Genomic DNA, 14,567 nt, shown 5'->3' with positions numbered 1-14,567 from the left:
ACTGGAAATGTAAAATGGTGCAGTCCCTGTGGAAATAGTTTAGCAGTTCCTCAGAAAGCTAAGCATAGAATTACCAAATACCACTTCTCAGCATATACCCCAGATAATTGAAAAAAGGGACTCAAACAGGTATTTATAACAACAGTGTTCATAGCAGCACTATTCACAATAGCCAAAAGGTGGAAGCAACCCAATTTTCCATCAACAGTTGAATGCGTAAGCAAAATGTGGTATATACATGCAATGGAATATTATTCGGCCATAAAAAAGAAATGAATTTACAACATGGATGAACCTTGGAGACATCATATTAAGTGAAATAAGCCAGACCCAAAAGGACAAATATATAAAATACCTGGAATAAGCAAATTCATTAAGACAGACAGTAGATTACAGATTACTGGGGGCTGAAGGAGCAGGACAGTAAGGGATGTTATCATTTAACGGGTATAGAGTTTTTCTGTTTTGGGTAGTGAAAAAGTTTTGATAATGGATGGTGGTGATGGTAGCAAAATTTTGTGAATGTAATTAATATCACTGAATTCCATACATAAAGTGGTTTAAAATGGAAATTTTGTGTTGTATATATGTTATCACAAATAAATAAGTAAGAAATGAGGTAACTGAAAAAATATAAATGTAACAACAGGGAAAGATATTCAGAATATATTATTAAGTTTTAAAAAAAAAAGTAATATTTGGTTTGTTTAGCATGATCTAATTAAATTGCAAAGAAAAGGATATACATATACCAGAATACAAACATTAGATATGTATCTATATTTTTTAATGACTAGAAGTAATTAGAAGTATACATATCAAACTATTAACAGTGATTAATTTGGGGGAGTGGGATGGAGGCAAGGATTGAAAAGGGAACTTTTGACTTTTACATTATACATCTGTGTACTGAAAAAAAAATCTGTGTAATTTTATGTGTATAGATCTACTACCAAAAAAAAAAAATGTGTGTAATAAAATTGTAGCCCCTGGAACTAACTGGAAAAAAAAAAAAGCTGCTGAGGGAAAGAAAAATAAATTTTAACCAGATAGTGAACCTCAGATGCCAATTTATGGCCTGTTTTTCATCTCCTGCATTGCAAAGATACAATTGCTCTCCTGTTTGTCCTACTTCCTAAACATAAACTCCAACCCTATTGGCCATCTTTCAAAGTCCAGGAGTACCTTGTCAAAGTTTAAGGGGGCCTACAACAGGCCATGTGGATGCCTCAGCATAAACGTTTGGATCCAGACTGCCTGGGTTCAAATCCCTGCTCCGTCACTTACTAGCTCTGTGAACCTGAACACGTTACTCCACCTCTCTCCACCTCAGTCTCCTCATCTGCAAAATGAGGATAATAATAATGTAATCAAAATCCCTATGTCATATGCATATGGTGAAGATACAACCAAGTCAAGTGGTTTAAATATTATACAAGTTCGCAGCACATGGTGAAAGCTACATGTGAGTTTGTGATGGCGATGATGATGGTGGTGGTGAGGATGATGATGGTGGTGTTGGTGAAGGTGAGGAAAGCACGCATGAAACACTATAATTCAAAGTGTCCAAGGATCAAAAACTCCGGAATGTCACACAGAAAGGAACAATTCAACACTAACAACCCAGAGCTCCCGCAGCCACAGGTGATGGCCAATCATGCCACCTGAGAAGTGCCCTAGACCCCCTTTCTCCTTTTCCAATATGGGAAGCTTCTCTTCAGAATCCATTCAGGAAATTACTCCCCTCACCCGAGAAGAGACTATAACCTCTTGCCTTCTGCCGAGGGCAGGACACAGAAGCAAAAGACGCAGAGCACTCATCACAGAAGAAATGTTAAGAGGAATCAGCCAGGAGCAGGAGCTCTGCCCCAGGCAGAGGAAAGCCTTTCCCAGATCATAAGCGACTGGCAAGAAGACCAAAAGGGGTATTGGAAGGAGCAAAGTGCCTGTGAAATAATGTTGATTCAAAACCATGGATCAAAACAAGCTTGAATGATTAGAGATAGCGATTATAACAATCTGCAAAAAGGGCTATGGATCCTGGTAAAGAAGGTGACATCTCACCAGTGAGGGACACACAAATCAGCAGAACTGTCCTGGGACAAAGGAAACCCAGACCTGCCTCAGAGCTACATTGGGCTAAGAATATCGATTTTTATAGCTGTTGTCTATGAAATTTGCATATTTTAACTTACAGCAATAGTGGTTAAGAGTGATTGAACACCAGCTATCTACTAGGCACCATTCTAAGCACTTCATTTGTCCCATTTGGGGTGGGATTGGGGGGCTGGGATTTGAAATGGCTAAGAAAATCTCTATTCATAGCAATCAAAAGAGCCTAACAAAAATAAAATTAATTTTCAAAACTCTATTCAGGCAGTTTCTAAACAATGCCATGTGAGTTATAAATATTTCTTAAATGCACCCAATTGATAAAGTCTATGCACAAGCCCTAACTGACAGTCCAGCTAGTTACTTCTACTTCCTGGCAATTTAAAAAATAGAAAATTCTACCTATTGAAATCCAGGGCAGTAGTTTCCAAAGACAGACGAATAGAACACTAGATTTGGAGGTTGCTAATGTGTGCTGACAGTGGGAGAAAGCATCCCTACGTCTAAAAAGCTTGGGAAATGCTGCCTTAAAGTCAAACTATTTTTGTTTTGTTTTGTTTTACTGCAGGACTTCTCAGAATCCTTAATGGGCTGATGAGCATGGTCAACCTGTAAGAAAAGGACTTAAGCAGTAGGGTATCCCAAATTATCTGATGAGAGAATTCTCTCCTGACACCACCTGTGGCATCTCCCCAATTAGTGTTTCGCCAAACTCTGTAGAGAAAATGCCAGCACAGGTTCATTTTATTGTTTCACTGAGATCTAACTCCTTCTGAACCACAGATAAGCAGCCACATCCTTTAGAAAGAAAAGAATCAGAAAGAAGCTTTCAACTTCTCTACGCTGGTGTATCACTTAAGGTAACATAGCTGCTGTACCTGATAAACCTCAAAATCTCGGTGGCTTCACACGATAATAGTTCATTTCTCATCAATCAACACTCTAATGCAAATGGAATCACTCAAGGAGCTTTGGAAAATATTCTGCCTGTGCCCCCTTCTCAGTGATTCTGATTAAATTGTTCTGGGGTAGGGCTGGACATTGGGATGTTTTTTATGCCTCCCCCAGGATTCTAATGTACAGCCAGGGTTGAGAAACACTGACCCAGAGGTTTTAAAGACTTGGTCACCAGGTGTCTTCCATTTAGATATCTGGGTTAGCCTCTGAAGCATCTATGTTAGAAAATTTCTTAGATTAACTGGTTAATAATGATGCAATATTGTTTTGAGAGAGAGAGAGAGAGAGAGAGAGAGAGAGAGAGAGGGATTGATTGCAGGGAAGGAAGATTTAACCAAAATGATTGATTCTGCAGGGAAGGAAGGTTTAACCAAAACAGTACCTGTAACTCTCCCAGTCAACTCAGCGTCGTGAGATGTATCCATGTACACCTGTAATGTTGATAAGCCCAGATTTTATCCTTGCTGGTGCTGGGGGTGACAGTTTTCCATCACATCAATAGGACTGGAATACCACCTGCTGATTATTTATTTATTAAATAGTTATTGTTATAGGCAGTCAAGGGTTATGTTTAAAAGTACTGGCTCTGGAGCCACACGGTTTGAATACGGATCTACCACCTACTAGCTGTCTGACTTTGGATAAATTACCTAATCTCTCTGCCTCAGTTTCTTCAACTGTAAAATGGGGATAATAATTCAAGTATTTCACCAGGTGTTGTGAGGTTTCAACACAACACTCAGTGTTGTGTAACAAGGTCTAAAATAGTGGCATGTAGTTAGCTTTCAAAAAATGTTGGCTATGATTATTAATTGCTTTTATTGTTTGCAAGCGACAGTCTCTGCTCTAGGCTGAGAGGGGTACAGAAAAGACGAAGGCCATGCCCCTGCCTTCCAGGAATTCACCATTCAGCATGGGAAACAGACAGACAGACAGATGAATTCTGAAAGACGTGTCTAGTTTTGGGGGCAACATGTGCAAAATCCTGGAAGGAGCTCCAGGGTGGCATGGAAGGATCAAGAAAGGAAGGCTTCCCTGAGAAGGTGGCATAAGATCTCAGCCTTAAAGGATAAAATCAGACCAGCAGGCTCTGCCACTTGCTGCTGGAGTGACATGGAAGAGGAGAAAGCTGACTGGCAGCACCTGCAAGGACACCTTTGTGGCAAAGGTTTGCAGGCTGCACAGGGTGAGGCCACCGCCCTCCTCCAAGCCAAGGATGCAGGCTTCCCCGAGGTTCCCTCGGGGCCTAGGGATGTGTCTGCTTATGGGCACTCCCATAGGTGCTGACCATAGGCAAGTGTAGACCTTTGCCTTTAGGAGAGGCCTGGCAGCGTGCTGGAGTTTGGTTGCTTAAATGCTGGCAGGTCGTGAGGCTGGGAGAAGTCACAGCCAGAGGTGGGCAGGCAGGAGGCAGGAGCCTGTCCTTGGGAGTTTCGCAAGGCACAAAAATTCCAAGTCATGTCTTTGCCTCAGACCCTGACTTCAGGATATCCTGTCATTGCGTTAGGAGGTGGATCAGCCTGGACTGGCCGATTTCACCAAGACCCATGGATTTGGCCATTTTTCCTGTCTAGAGGCAGTTCTCATATTTCTGCTTGTTCCATCCAGGAAAAGGAGGGGAAAGGATTTGAACGCAGACGCAGAAATGAGAGAGAATTCACCGGGAGTTCATCAAACTGAGTTAAAATAGTTAAAGACTTCTAACAGGTGCCTGGCACAGAGAAGGAGCAAATATTTCTCGTAATGCTGCAGCATTTAATAATTTTTATTCTTGGATTGGTTGTGCAAAATGTCTGTTCCCCAGCTGAAACTACGGGACGGGTAAGATAAGACTTTTTAATATACTTTTTATTTGTTCACTATCATGGTGGGTCTTTCAAGTTTTGGCTTTCCTATGTGGTTGTGGATGAAGGGTACCAACCGGACTTCATAAAATAAAGCAAAAAATGGTGGCAAATAGGATCCTAATGGTGATCACCATCTTTCTGAATGCTGAACCACCGTTACTGGGATCTCTTGAATTTAATGCCAACATCCCTCCTTCCATTGCAAACTTTGGTACCCTGGTTTTTGTTGGCTTTAGTAGTATCATTACTATGAATATGTACTATTCCACATTTCTGACCGTACAGCATACCTGTGGTTTTAGAAAGATGTTCTGGGAGAATTCCAGGGTGGGTAATATCTAGCTGAGGAACACAAGCATCAGAAATATTTACGAAGTGCCTCAGGCGGTCCTCCCTGCTACCTTTCCTGAGTTGTAGTAAAAGTTCGCAGGGCAGTCTTATGTGAAGTGCATCAGCACACAGGCCCCTGAAGCAGGGTCCCCCAAGATGGCATCAGAGAAAGGCTGAGGATCAAATCTACAGCAAGGCCAGCTACATGCTGGGTATGTGAGAGCCAGTCCAGGGAGATTAATTTAAAATGCATTTCACAAGAGAGGGTTTCTGCTCTATTGATAGTAAAATTTAGTTAACATGATTCTGAATCTGCATCAGGCAACTTTTTATTAACACCAATTTTACTCCAGTGGGCTCTATTCTGATAATGTTTCTCATGAAAACAAGGGAAGATGGCATAAGAGTTAAGCACTGCAGCTCTGAAATTAGAGCAGAATGAGTTGGCTTTTTTTTTTTTTTTTTTTGAGCCAATCCTGCCCAGAAGCAATTTCTATTCTAGTTTGCGCCCCCAAATTCTAAACGTGAAAAGATAACGCCTAAGAGATATGAAAAAATAGCATAGGTTTGTTTAGATGGTTTAAAAAAAGAAAGCAATGTAGTCAAATTCAATCTCTTTCAACAGGTAGAATAAGACAGAGATACAAAAATTTTTAAACTTATAGTAAATCAATAGGGCCCATTAAAAAGCACAATAGTGCATGCATTTTAAAATCTACATTGATATTTAGTCTATATGTGGTTTATGGACTCATAATTTGATGTGGATAAAAGATGTTTGATGTCATTAAGATAATGAAAAATATAGCAACAAAAAAAAAACCCACCTTGTCTAAGTGTGGTATATTTGTTACAATTGATGATATAAAATAGCACAATTTAACTGTAGTCTGTGGTTTATCTTAAGGTTCACTCTTTGTGTTGTACAGTCCTTGGATTTTTTTTAAATTTTATTTAAGTAACATATAGACAACCTAAAATTTCCCCTTTAAATTGTGACTTTCATTTGTTCATTTAACAAATAGTTTCTGGGGACCAGTTACTGTGCTCCACAACTTACTAGCTGTTTGACCCTAAGCAAGTTATTTCATCTCTCTAAGCTTCATGATCTACCCTGACAGTGCTCGACAAATGGTAGTAAACATCCTCATCATCACCATCATCGTCATCATCATCATCATCATCATTGAAGGTTGACTTTAGTGCAGATTTCAGACCTTAACTGATGTTTAAATCTGAGTTTACATTTCAGAGGAAACAAGTTTTTAAATAACATGAGTGGTAAAATGAGCCATTCCATTTGAAAAGGACAACTTGAAGGTCAAGGGATTTCTGGAAAAAAAGAGTATTGAATCTGGCCTACTCATAAATAAAAGGCAAGAAATGACACTTTGTACACTTATCTAAATTTGCACAAATATACAGGAAAGCCTGCTTACAAAACACGTAGAGGTGTTATCATGACAGTTTATTTAAGGGTGGTTTCTATTATTCCATAAAGGACATTCCAGTGCTATTTTGGTTTATAATGATCACCAAATGAAAGCGGCCAGTGAAAACAGAAGGTTTGTTTTTCTGTGGGCTATTTGGATGTGTGGAAAGAGCTAATCAAGGAAAACTGAGACCCCTAACGTACAGTAGGACCTTGGACAAGTCACTGACCCTCCTCCAGTCTCAATTTTCTCCCACCTAAAATGAGGGTGATGATAGTGCCCTGCCCGTATTTTGGGTGACGAAGATCAAATAAGATGATGCCTTTGGAAGGGTGCATAACCATAAATTGTTCTGTAAATGTAAGACATTCTTCTGCAGAGAACAATCTGTTTCAATGAACGTAGAAGTAGCTACAGCATTCCCAGCACACCTAACCTAGAGCTGGGCCATAACACTATGCTTGCTTCAAGGAGTTTTTAAATGGAGGGCAAAGACTAAAGAAATGTACTCCGTTGGGCCAACCACAGAAAGAATATGAGAAAAGAAAGAGAGACAAGTGTGGTTTTATGGAGCAAAGTTAAATGGCCTTGAAGAACATAAGGCAACCCTTTGGGTAGCCAGAGGAAAGATAAAGAACATTGCTAGCAGAAGAGACGGACAAACAAATCACAGAATTAGGAATGGAGAAGAGTTACAGGAACCAGCATTTACTGCCTACGGCTATTCCAGATACTATGCCAGGCAATTTGCATGTGCTACATCATTTAAAACTTTCAATAACCTGGAGAGTGGTTACTAACATCTTCCCTTTACAGACGATGGGTATAGAGTAAGGAACTCATTTAAAATTGTGCTCTTAGCAGATGCAGGCTTGATTCCAAACCTAGGTCTTTTGACTATCAAGTTCAGTCTCTCTCTGTTGTACAAAGCTGCTTTATGTTAAGCTTGATGGGCATTTATATAAAATGAGATGTTAACACTATTAAATTTGAGAAAGAAGAGGAAATCTATTTGGGAGTTTATCCCCAGCATCATGGACAATGGGGAATCCTGAAGACAAGGCCAAAAGCAGGGGCTGAAAGTCAGACTGAAGTGTTCATTTTAGCAGTTAATTCACTGCCACATTATTTTGTGAATTAACTCTTTCTAGTGTGTCTGTCTGGTTTCCCACAACTCATTCATTCAATCAGCAAATATTGACTGTGCACTCCAATGTGCCAGCCAGTGTTCTAGGTGCTTAGGATACAGAAGTGGAGAAAACAGGCAAAGATCCCTGTTTTACATGGAACCTACATTCTAATTGGATTGTAATGTAAAGATTGCAAACATCTTTAGAGCAGGACTTATATCCTCCATAGCATTTAGCACAATGCTGGCCCCAGAGTGGATATTCCTATGAAATCAATGCTGAAAGAATATACTTTAGACCCCTTGATCTGTGAGCAATTAACATTGAATAATCTGCTTTAACAATTTCTCATTAGAAAAGTTTATTCAACAATACGTTTCAGGTTTACCAATCAGTAAGTGTTATGTAGTGACATTACCTTATCTGGACTCCAAACTCCAGATCAGGGATGGCACAAACGTTGCCCCTGCCTTCTCCCACAACCATGGAAGGCATCATTGCTTGTTGATCCCAATGCTCTTTCCAGATGAGGTTGAAATCAGCAGGCCAGTCACTTGCCAATCAACTTCTTTGCCATCCCTGTCATCCAATTTAAATGGAGCCAATAGAGAAGATTGGCCAAGCCAGATATCTTTGCAAGGGAATTGCAATGAAAACTGAAGTTCTTTTTTATGTCTACACAGGCAAAAAGATGCGATAAGAATTCTTTTCTTACAATTAGGACCGATTGCCGATCCTGTTCACTCAACTTTGGAATCAAATGTCCAAATGGTTATACCAAGATTACCAATGGCTCTGTAGGGGTTCGAGATTGCAGGTAATCCTTATGAGGAAATAAGTGTGCCAGAGTCTTGGGACTCAAGGGATTGTGAATCCAAATTGAAACTTCCTATCTCAAAAACTGCAAAGCATTTCCATGGTTTTCTCTTCCTCTAAGAATGCCTTGAGCCCAAACTTAGGTAACTCACAATATATAACCTAGTCTAAAGTTATATTGAAATTGATTCACATTTAACACAATATTGACTACACTGCATTGCACATAAACACTCTCCTTTCATCTTGCCCTTCTTATTTTGAAAATCTGTGTTTTGTTTCATTTGGAGAGGGTTCCTAGCCTGAATAAGTTAAAAGCCTTGGGTGTGATGGTCATGACACTAGCTGTGGATCTTGATATTAAGTAGTACTCAAAGGAGAACAAATGGACCACAGCTTGGTTACATTTTATGTGAGTGTTCATTCCTGAAGGCCCCTTATGATTCAAAATTTTCACAAATTCAAGGTTACTCCTGGCAAAGGATGGCAGAGTTCTGCTCACCAGCTAATAGATGCAGCCATGCAATGGAACTACAAACCCAATTTTTTATTTACTCAGTCTACTAATTTTGAAATTAGACATTATTTTGTAAGTTTGTTTTTAACTGGGGAGATTAAGAATTAATATTTTTTATTTTGCATAAAATGAGACTTTAACATTATTATATCACACTATTTCAAATTTGCATTCATTTAATGTGACTGTACTATGTTCTAAAACCAAAGTCATCATTTTTAATAGAAGTATCCCAACTTTAAGTGGCCTAGAGTTTTCAAACATATGCGGCATTTGACCTCTCAGTGGATATGTAATTGCAACCAGGTTCTCTTAGAAAGTATGTAAAAAGATTTAGAGTTCAAGGTTAAAATTGTGTGGCTACTTTACTGATAACTTTTTTATACTGGCTACTTTTCATGGCCAAGATGGGTCTTTGGTTATATCCCACCTCCCTCACCCCTCTCCCCATCGCACCCCTCACACAGGATAAGATTATAGCTCATGCTCTGTGATTTAGAATTGATGACTTTGATCTGTCATTCATTTATGCTGGTACAGACCCAAGATTGGTTCTTGAGGGAACATTTGACTCTGCTCTTGGGCTTTCCCTTTGCCTGCTTTTATAAAGAAATACCCCTGCCAGAATTCTCAACCTTTCAAAGGAAATGTCAACCCTATTCCCAGCTTGGCTCCTGTAAATCACATGACTCTGCCATTAATCAGCTGCATTCCAGGACTGGTTTGGAAGTACAACCTTGAACTCACCGTCATACCATTCTTATCAACAGCCCAGTTGAACAAAATTATATTCATGTAGGATTGTCCCTAGATACCCTAAAGTCTTAACCTGGAATAAACTTTCCGCACAGAGATCCGTGTAAATAGACAATGACATTTAGCCTTCATAGAATTGTTTTTTCCAAAACTACCTCAGCCAATATGAGAAACTATTCCAAGGAACTCATCATTATATCTCCCAGGAGGATACTGTAGGGGATATTGCTAAGTACATTATACTGCATCTGCCACAGAAAGGTCTAAACCTATCGTACCCACAATAAATTTGCTAATCCTGAGAAATTCAGGTTGTTTTAATTATACAGATCCTGTGCATAATGTAACTCATGATCTTTCTCTTCTTGCATTGGCTGCTAGGATACTCAGCCTCAAGTTCAAGGCCCATCTGTAGTATGTAGCATGTATCTGGCACCGAATATCATTTATTTCGTCTACTTTGCTTCTGACGTTGCTTTAGATAGATATTTTACCCCTATTTTCAACATTCACTGTTTTTTTCCATTTCTTACAATTAAAAATAATTCATGATTAAGTTTTAGTCCACTTAGAAAGCAAAATGTGATATATATACACATATATATGTATACACACACACACACACACATATATGTATATATACATATTTAAGTGTAAAGAATAAAATAAAAGTTTAGGGCAACCCCACTATCTAGAGTTAACTGTTGCTCTGATCTGGGTTAACTTCCCGCCTTCACCCTCCCAGGTACACCTTTGAGGTCAGAACACACTCCCTGTCTCTTCCTGGATGCCGGCACATCTGCAGGAAGGACTATCTCCAGCCTCAGTGCTGTCCAGGCCACTGGGGTCCAGACTGCATGGGTAAGTGGTGCCGCACTTTCCTTGGACTTTGATATTTGCTTCTCAATATCCCAATATATTGAGATAAAGGAAGCCTGATAAAAAGAGAATTTGGGCATCTTTTTCTAGAAAGTTCCATTTCCATCTACACGTAGAAAACTTTCTTGCCCTGTCAGCTTTTATAAAGAAATCTGCTTTCCTCCAGGGATTACTGTTTAAGCGAATCATTTTACAAGATAAAAAAAAATAAGCAACTGAAAGGCTATCCATTTTTATAGAAAAGATAACTGGCCAAAGAGAGGAAGTAAGAATATTGGGCTATTATGACCCCAAATGTGATTTTCTTTAAAAACAAATCCTATTACAACATCTCAAATACAGTGGGTATTGTTTGGCGACCTAATAACCATTGAATCATCCAAATTTTGAGTATTACAGTGAAATTTCAAACTGCATGATGTTGGACTTAAGACACCAAGGTATCTCGGTGTAAAGAAACTGTAAAGTTAACCTATATGCAAACACACACACATACACACACACACAAAGTCTGACAAAGTTCTGTTTTAATAAAAACTACTAGCAAAGTCTGAGTCAATAGTGTAATGTGGTTAGACTTCTGTAGTAAAGCTTAGACTTTGTTAGCAGAAGTGGGACTTCTGTCCCATTAAAGATGTTGACTGAGTCTCTGCTGTGACATGCAAATTATAGTAAGCAAAAATCAAGCATTTTAATTCCTGAATTTACCATTTGTCGCCATTTTATAAGATTTAATGAAAATATCCCCTTAAGGATCCACTTGAAGGAGAGATTAGTTCTCTTTTGCTTTGTTTCTTCCAATCATGATTAAGGTAATATAAGCAAATTTTACACAGCTTGTAAAGTTTAAAAAGGTATAAAGAAAGAAAAAAATATTTCACTTGCATTCCGTCACACAAAGGAAACCCAAAATATTTTGGCCTATTTCCTTGATCGTTTATTCTACATGGCTTTTAAATAGTGGAGCCTATAGTATATATAATATGGTCTCCTTTTGCAAACGAATGGTTGGATAAATAATGACTTCCATTTATTCAAAGCTGCTGACACTAGGTACTGTAAGAGGTACTTGGGCTATATTATGTGATTTAATCTTAGAACAAATATTTGAATCAGATATTTTTACCCCCATTTTGCCTATGAGGAATTGGAGGCTCATGGCTACTGTCTTTTGCCAGGTTCCCTTGAGCTGGTAAGTGACAAAGCAAATTCAAGTTCAGGGCTGCCTGACACCAAAGCCTTCTCTCTTTCTAGTCTGTCCCACTGCCTGGAGCAGAGCTTGCCAAAAAAAGAAAGAGAGAGAGAGATTCTCATTATTTCTCTTTTGATTGGTAGGTCCTTCCAGCCTTCCCACTCAATGTCCAGATAATGCTCCTTGCCCCAGAAAGGTTGAGATCTGGGTTTAGGATATCCTGCTCCTTCTCTCTGTTAGCTGCTCTGTGCTCAGGTTCACTTCACCATGATTACACTATTTGCTTAGCACGGTAGAATCATCATCTACACAGATGCAGTGTGTGCAGTGTCTTTTAAAGGGATTACCACAGACTTCCAGATCATGTGGACTCAATGTTTACTCCAGGACTGATTTAGTATGAAATGTGGTCATTTTTAGCATCCAATTCTCATAAACATCCTGATATAATAGAAAGAACTTTTAGATTTGTTTTTTTCTAATCCACAAAAATGAATCTGATACTAAGTTAATAAATAAGACATACCCTAGACAAGAAAAGGCTTTGTTCAAAACGCAATATCTGAGTTAGCATCTCCAGCATAAGGCAGGCTGGACCACGGCCAGAACGGGAAACGATCATGGGAACTGTTACCAAAAGTCTTATGTCTGAACCTTGTTCCTTCACTTTCTGGTTGGGGCAATTTACTTCCTGCTTATGCCTCCATCTCCTCATCTGTCGGATGAGTGTTTTAAAAAATCCTACTTTAAAACTGCTGTGGAGCTTTAAAAACATTTAATAGAGGTGAAGGGCCTGGCAAAGTGTCTGACATAAAGAAGGCAATTAATAAAAGTTTTATGAATAAATGAACAAATGAAACACAGTCAAAATGGAGTTCTGATAATGAAAGGCGAATAAAACGAGGCCTTTGCTCTGAGCCCTTATTACACAGGGGCAACTTGTAAAAAAAACAAGAGCAGGCAAACAAGACTGGAAATCTTCAGTGGGTTTCATTCCATCACATCGTGCAGGCAAATGTGGCATGTTCACATCAACGATCAAAACGCAGTCAGTCTAAAAGTGCTCTGTGAGTGTTCAAGTTTTTCCTTCTGAAAGGTCTCCGGGCCATGTGAAAAGTGAGGCCTTTATCTTCCACTTCCAAACAAGCTGTCTCTCGAAAGGTGCCCTTCCTTTAGCTCAGCAAAACGATAAATCCTCCACTTGGCTGTATATTTCACCTCTCACATTTTGAGGGGATGACAAGTGGGAAGTGGACTATTACTTTACATTTCCGCAAGGATAAGGCCATTTCGGAGCTGCTGACATATGTCCATCCTTCTTTCTGAGGAAACACATTCCCAAGCTCCGGAATGCCCTTGTTTCCAAGGCAAGTACAGCACCCACTTCCTTTTCAATGCATTGACAAATATGCTCACACCCAACACCTTTGAGTTACTTTGTAAAATTATTTTAATAGAATCTTATTCAAATTAGGAAATACCTCCATAAATAATACTGAAAACTTGGAAAATACAGAAAAGTCCAATAAGTAAGATTACCCATCATCTTATGAGTTCTCAATTGGGGGAAAAAAAAACATCCTGACATAAGGAAATTTTTTCCACCAGGGTTTAACATGCTTCTCTCTAATTTAAATTTGTGCTGTATCAAATCTGCATAGGGAAATCTTTTCTCACTCACATGAAAAACATATTTTTAACCTTGAGAATTAGATCACATTTGAACAACCCATATTCTATTTGAGATGAAATAGATTTTTTAATTTGGCCACCTTTTATTCCACCATCAATATTAATAGTAATGGAAAATGGAAGTATGTGAGGGAATTTCCAATCTGATCATTTCAAAGGGAAATGGTGGTGATTTTTCTTTTAAGAGTCAATGTTACCCACATTTATTTTTTGTTTCTTCTTATTTGTGTTTTCAGACTTCTTTTTCCTTCCTACTGCGTATTCCTTGCCACTCTGCACATTGCAAAAAAAAGGACCATATGGATTTGAAACCACTTTTTTTGCTATGAGTCTTACATCCCTGTTTGTTCTGAGTGACAGATAATGCTGAGTTCACATTAAAAGTGTATTTCACATCAGTTTCCCAAGCAGACAATTCTAGCCAGAGCTAAAAGTAGACATAGTCTCCACCTAGCCCTGTGAGCCAAGCTTTTAAACAAAGGTGGTGACATAGAAGAGGCCCCTCTAGTTTCTTGAGAGATAAAGTTACAGGGAGGTCCCCCGCCTCTTGCTGGGCAGGAAGCTTATTATCTTCCTTTAAAATAGTAGACTAGTACACGTATTTGCTGACAGCTAAGCCTCTTGCATGAGGAAAGTCACAATGCAAGAGGCCACCAGAGTGGTGGTAACCAAAGGGAAATAGTGATAAGGGGTGACAATGACTTGCAATGTTTTTATCAGCTACTGGAGCCTCACAATGCATCAGAAACATGGCCTTTTTGCACATTCTGCAAGATCTCTTTCAAAAGTCTTGCTGAGAATGTCAATTCTACCATCTTTTTTCTTAATGCGGTCCTGAGATGATGGAAAATTATTTCAGAAGCAGGAAAGAAATTTCTACTTCCCTTGCTATTTTTATTTATAAAC

At 39.0% G+C, this 14,567-nt stretch overlaps 1 protein-coding gene across 2 annotated transcripts in view; it reads left to right on the top strand.

The window, feature by feature from the left end:
- Window positions 1–4,607: 4,607 nt before the first annotated feature.
- The window catches only part of STAB2 (stabilin 2), a 163,146-nt gene continuing 153,186 nt past the window's right edge, over window positions 4,608–14,567 (top strand). The window contains exons 1-3 of one of the 2 annotated variants that reach the window (XM_037847099.1): window positions 4,608–4,890; window positions 8,493–8,626; window positions 10,644–10,759. In XM_037847099.1, the coding sequence (XP_037703027.1) occupies window positions 4,813–4,890; window positions 8,493–8,626; window positions 10,644–10,759 (328 nt within the window). In that variant the 5' untranslated portion in view covers window positions 4,608–4,812. The remainder of the gene's footprint in view (window positions 4,891–8,492; window positions 8,627–10,643; window positions 10,760–14,567) is intronic. The other variant, XM_037847098.1, reaches the window with a different exon arrangement.

Source organism: Choloepus didactylus, chromosome 8 (assembly GCF_015220235.1).
Source record: "Choloepus didactylus isolate mChoDid1 chromosome 8, mChoDid1.pri, whole genome shotgun sequence".
NCBI lineage: Eukaryota > Metazoa > Chordata > Mammalia > Pilosa > Megalonychidae > Choloepus > Choloepus didactylus.
The sequence above is the reverse complement of the archived record's forward strand: the minus strand, read 5'-3'. Positions and strand labels throughout refer to the sequence as shown.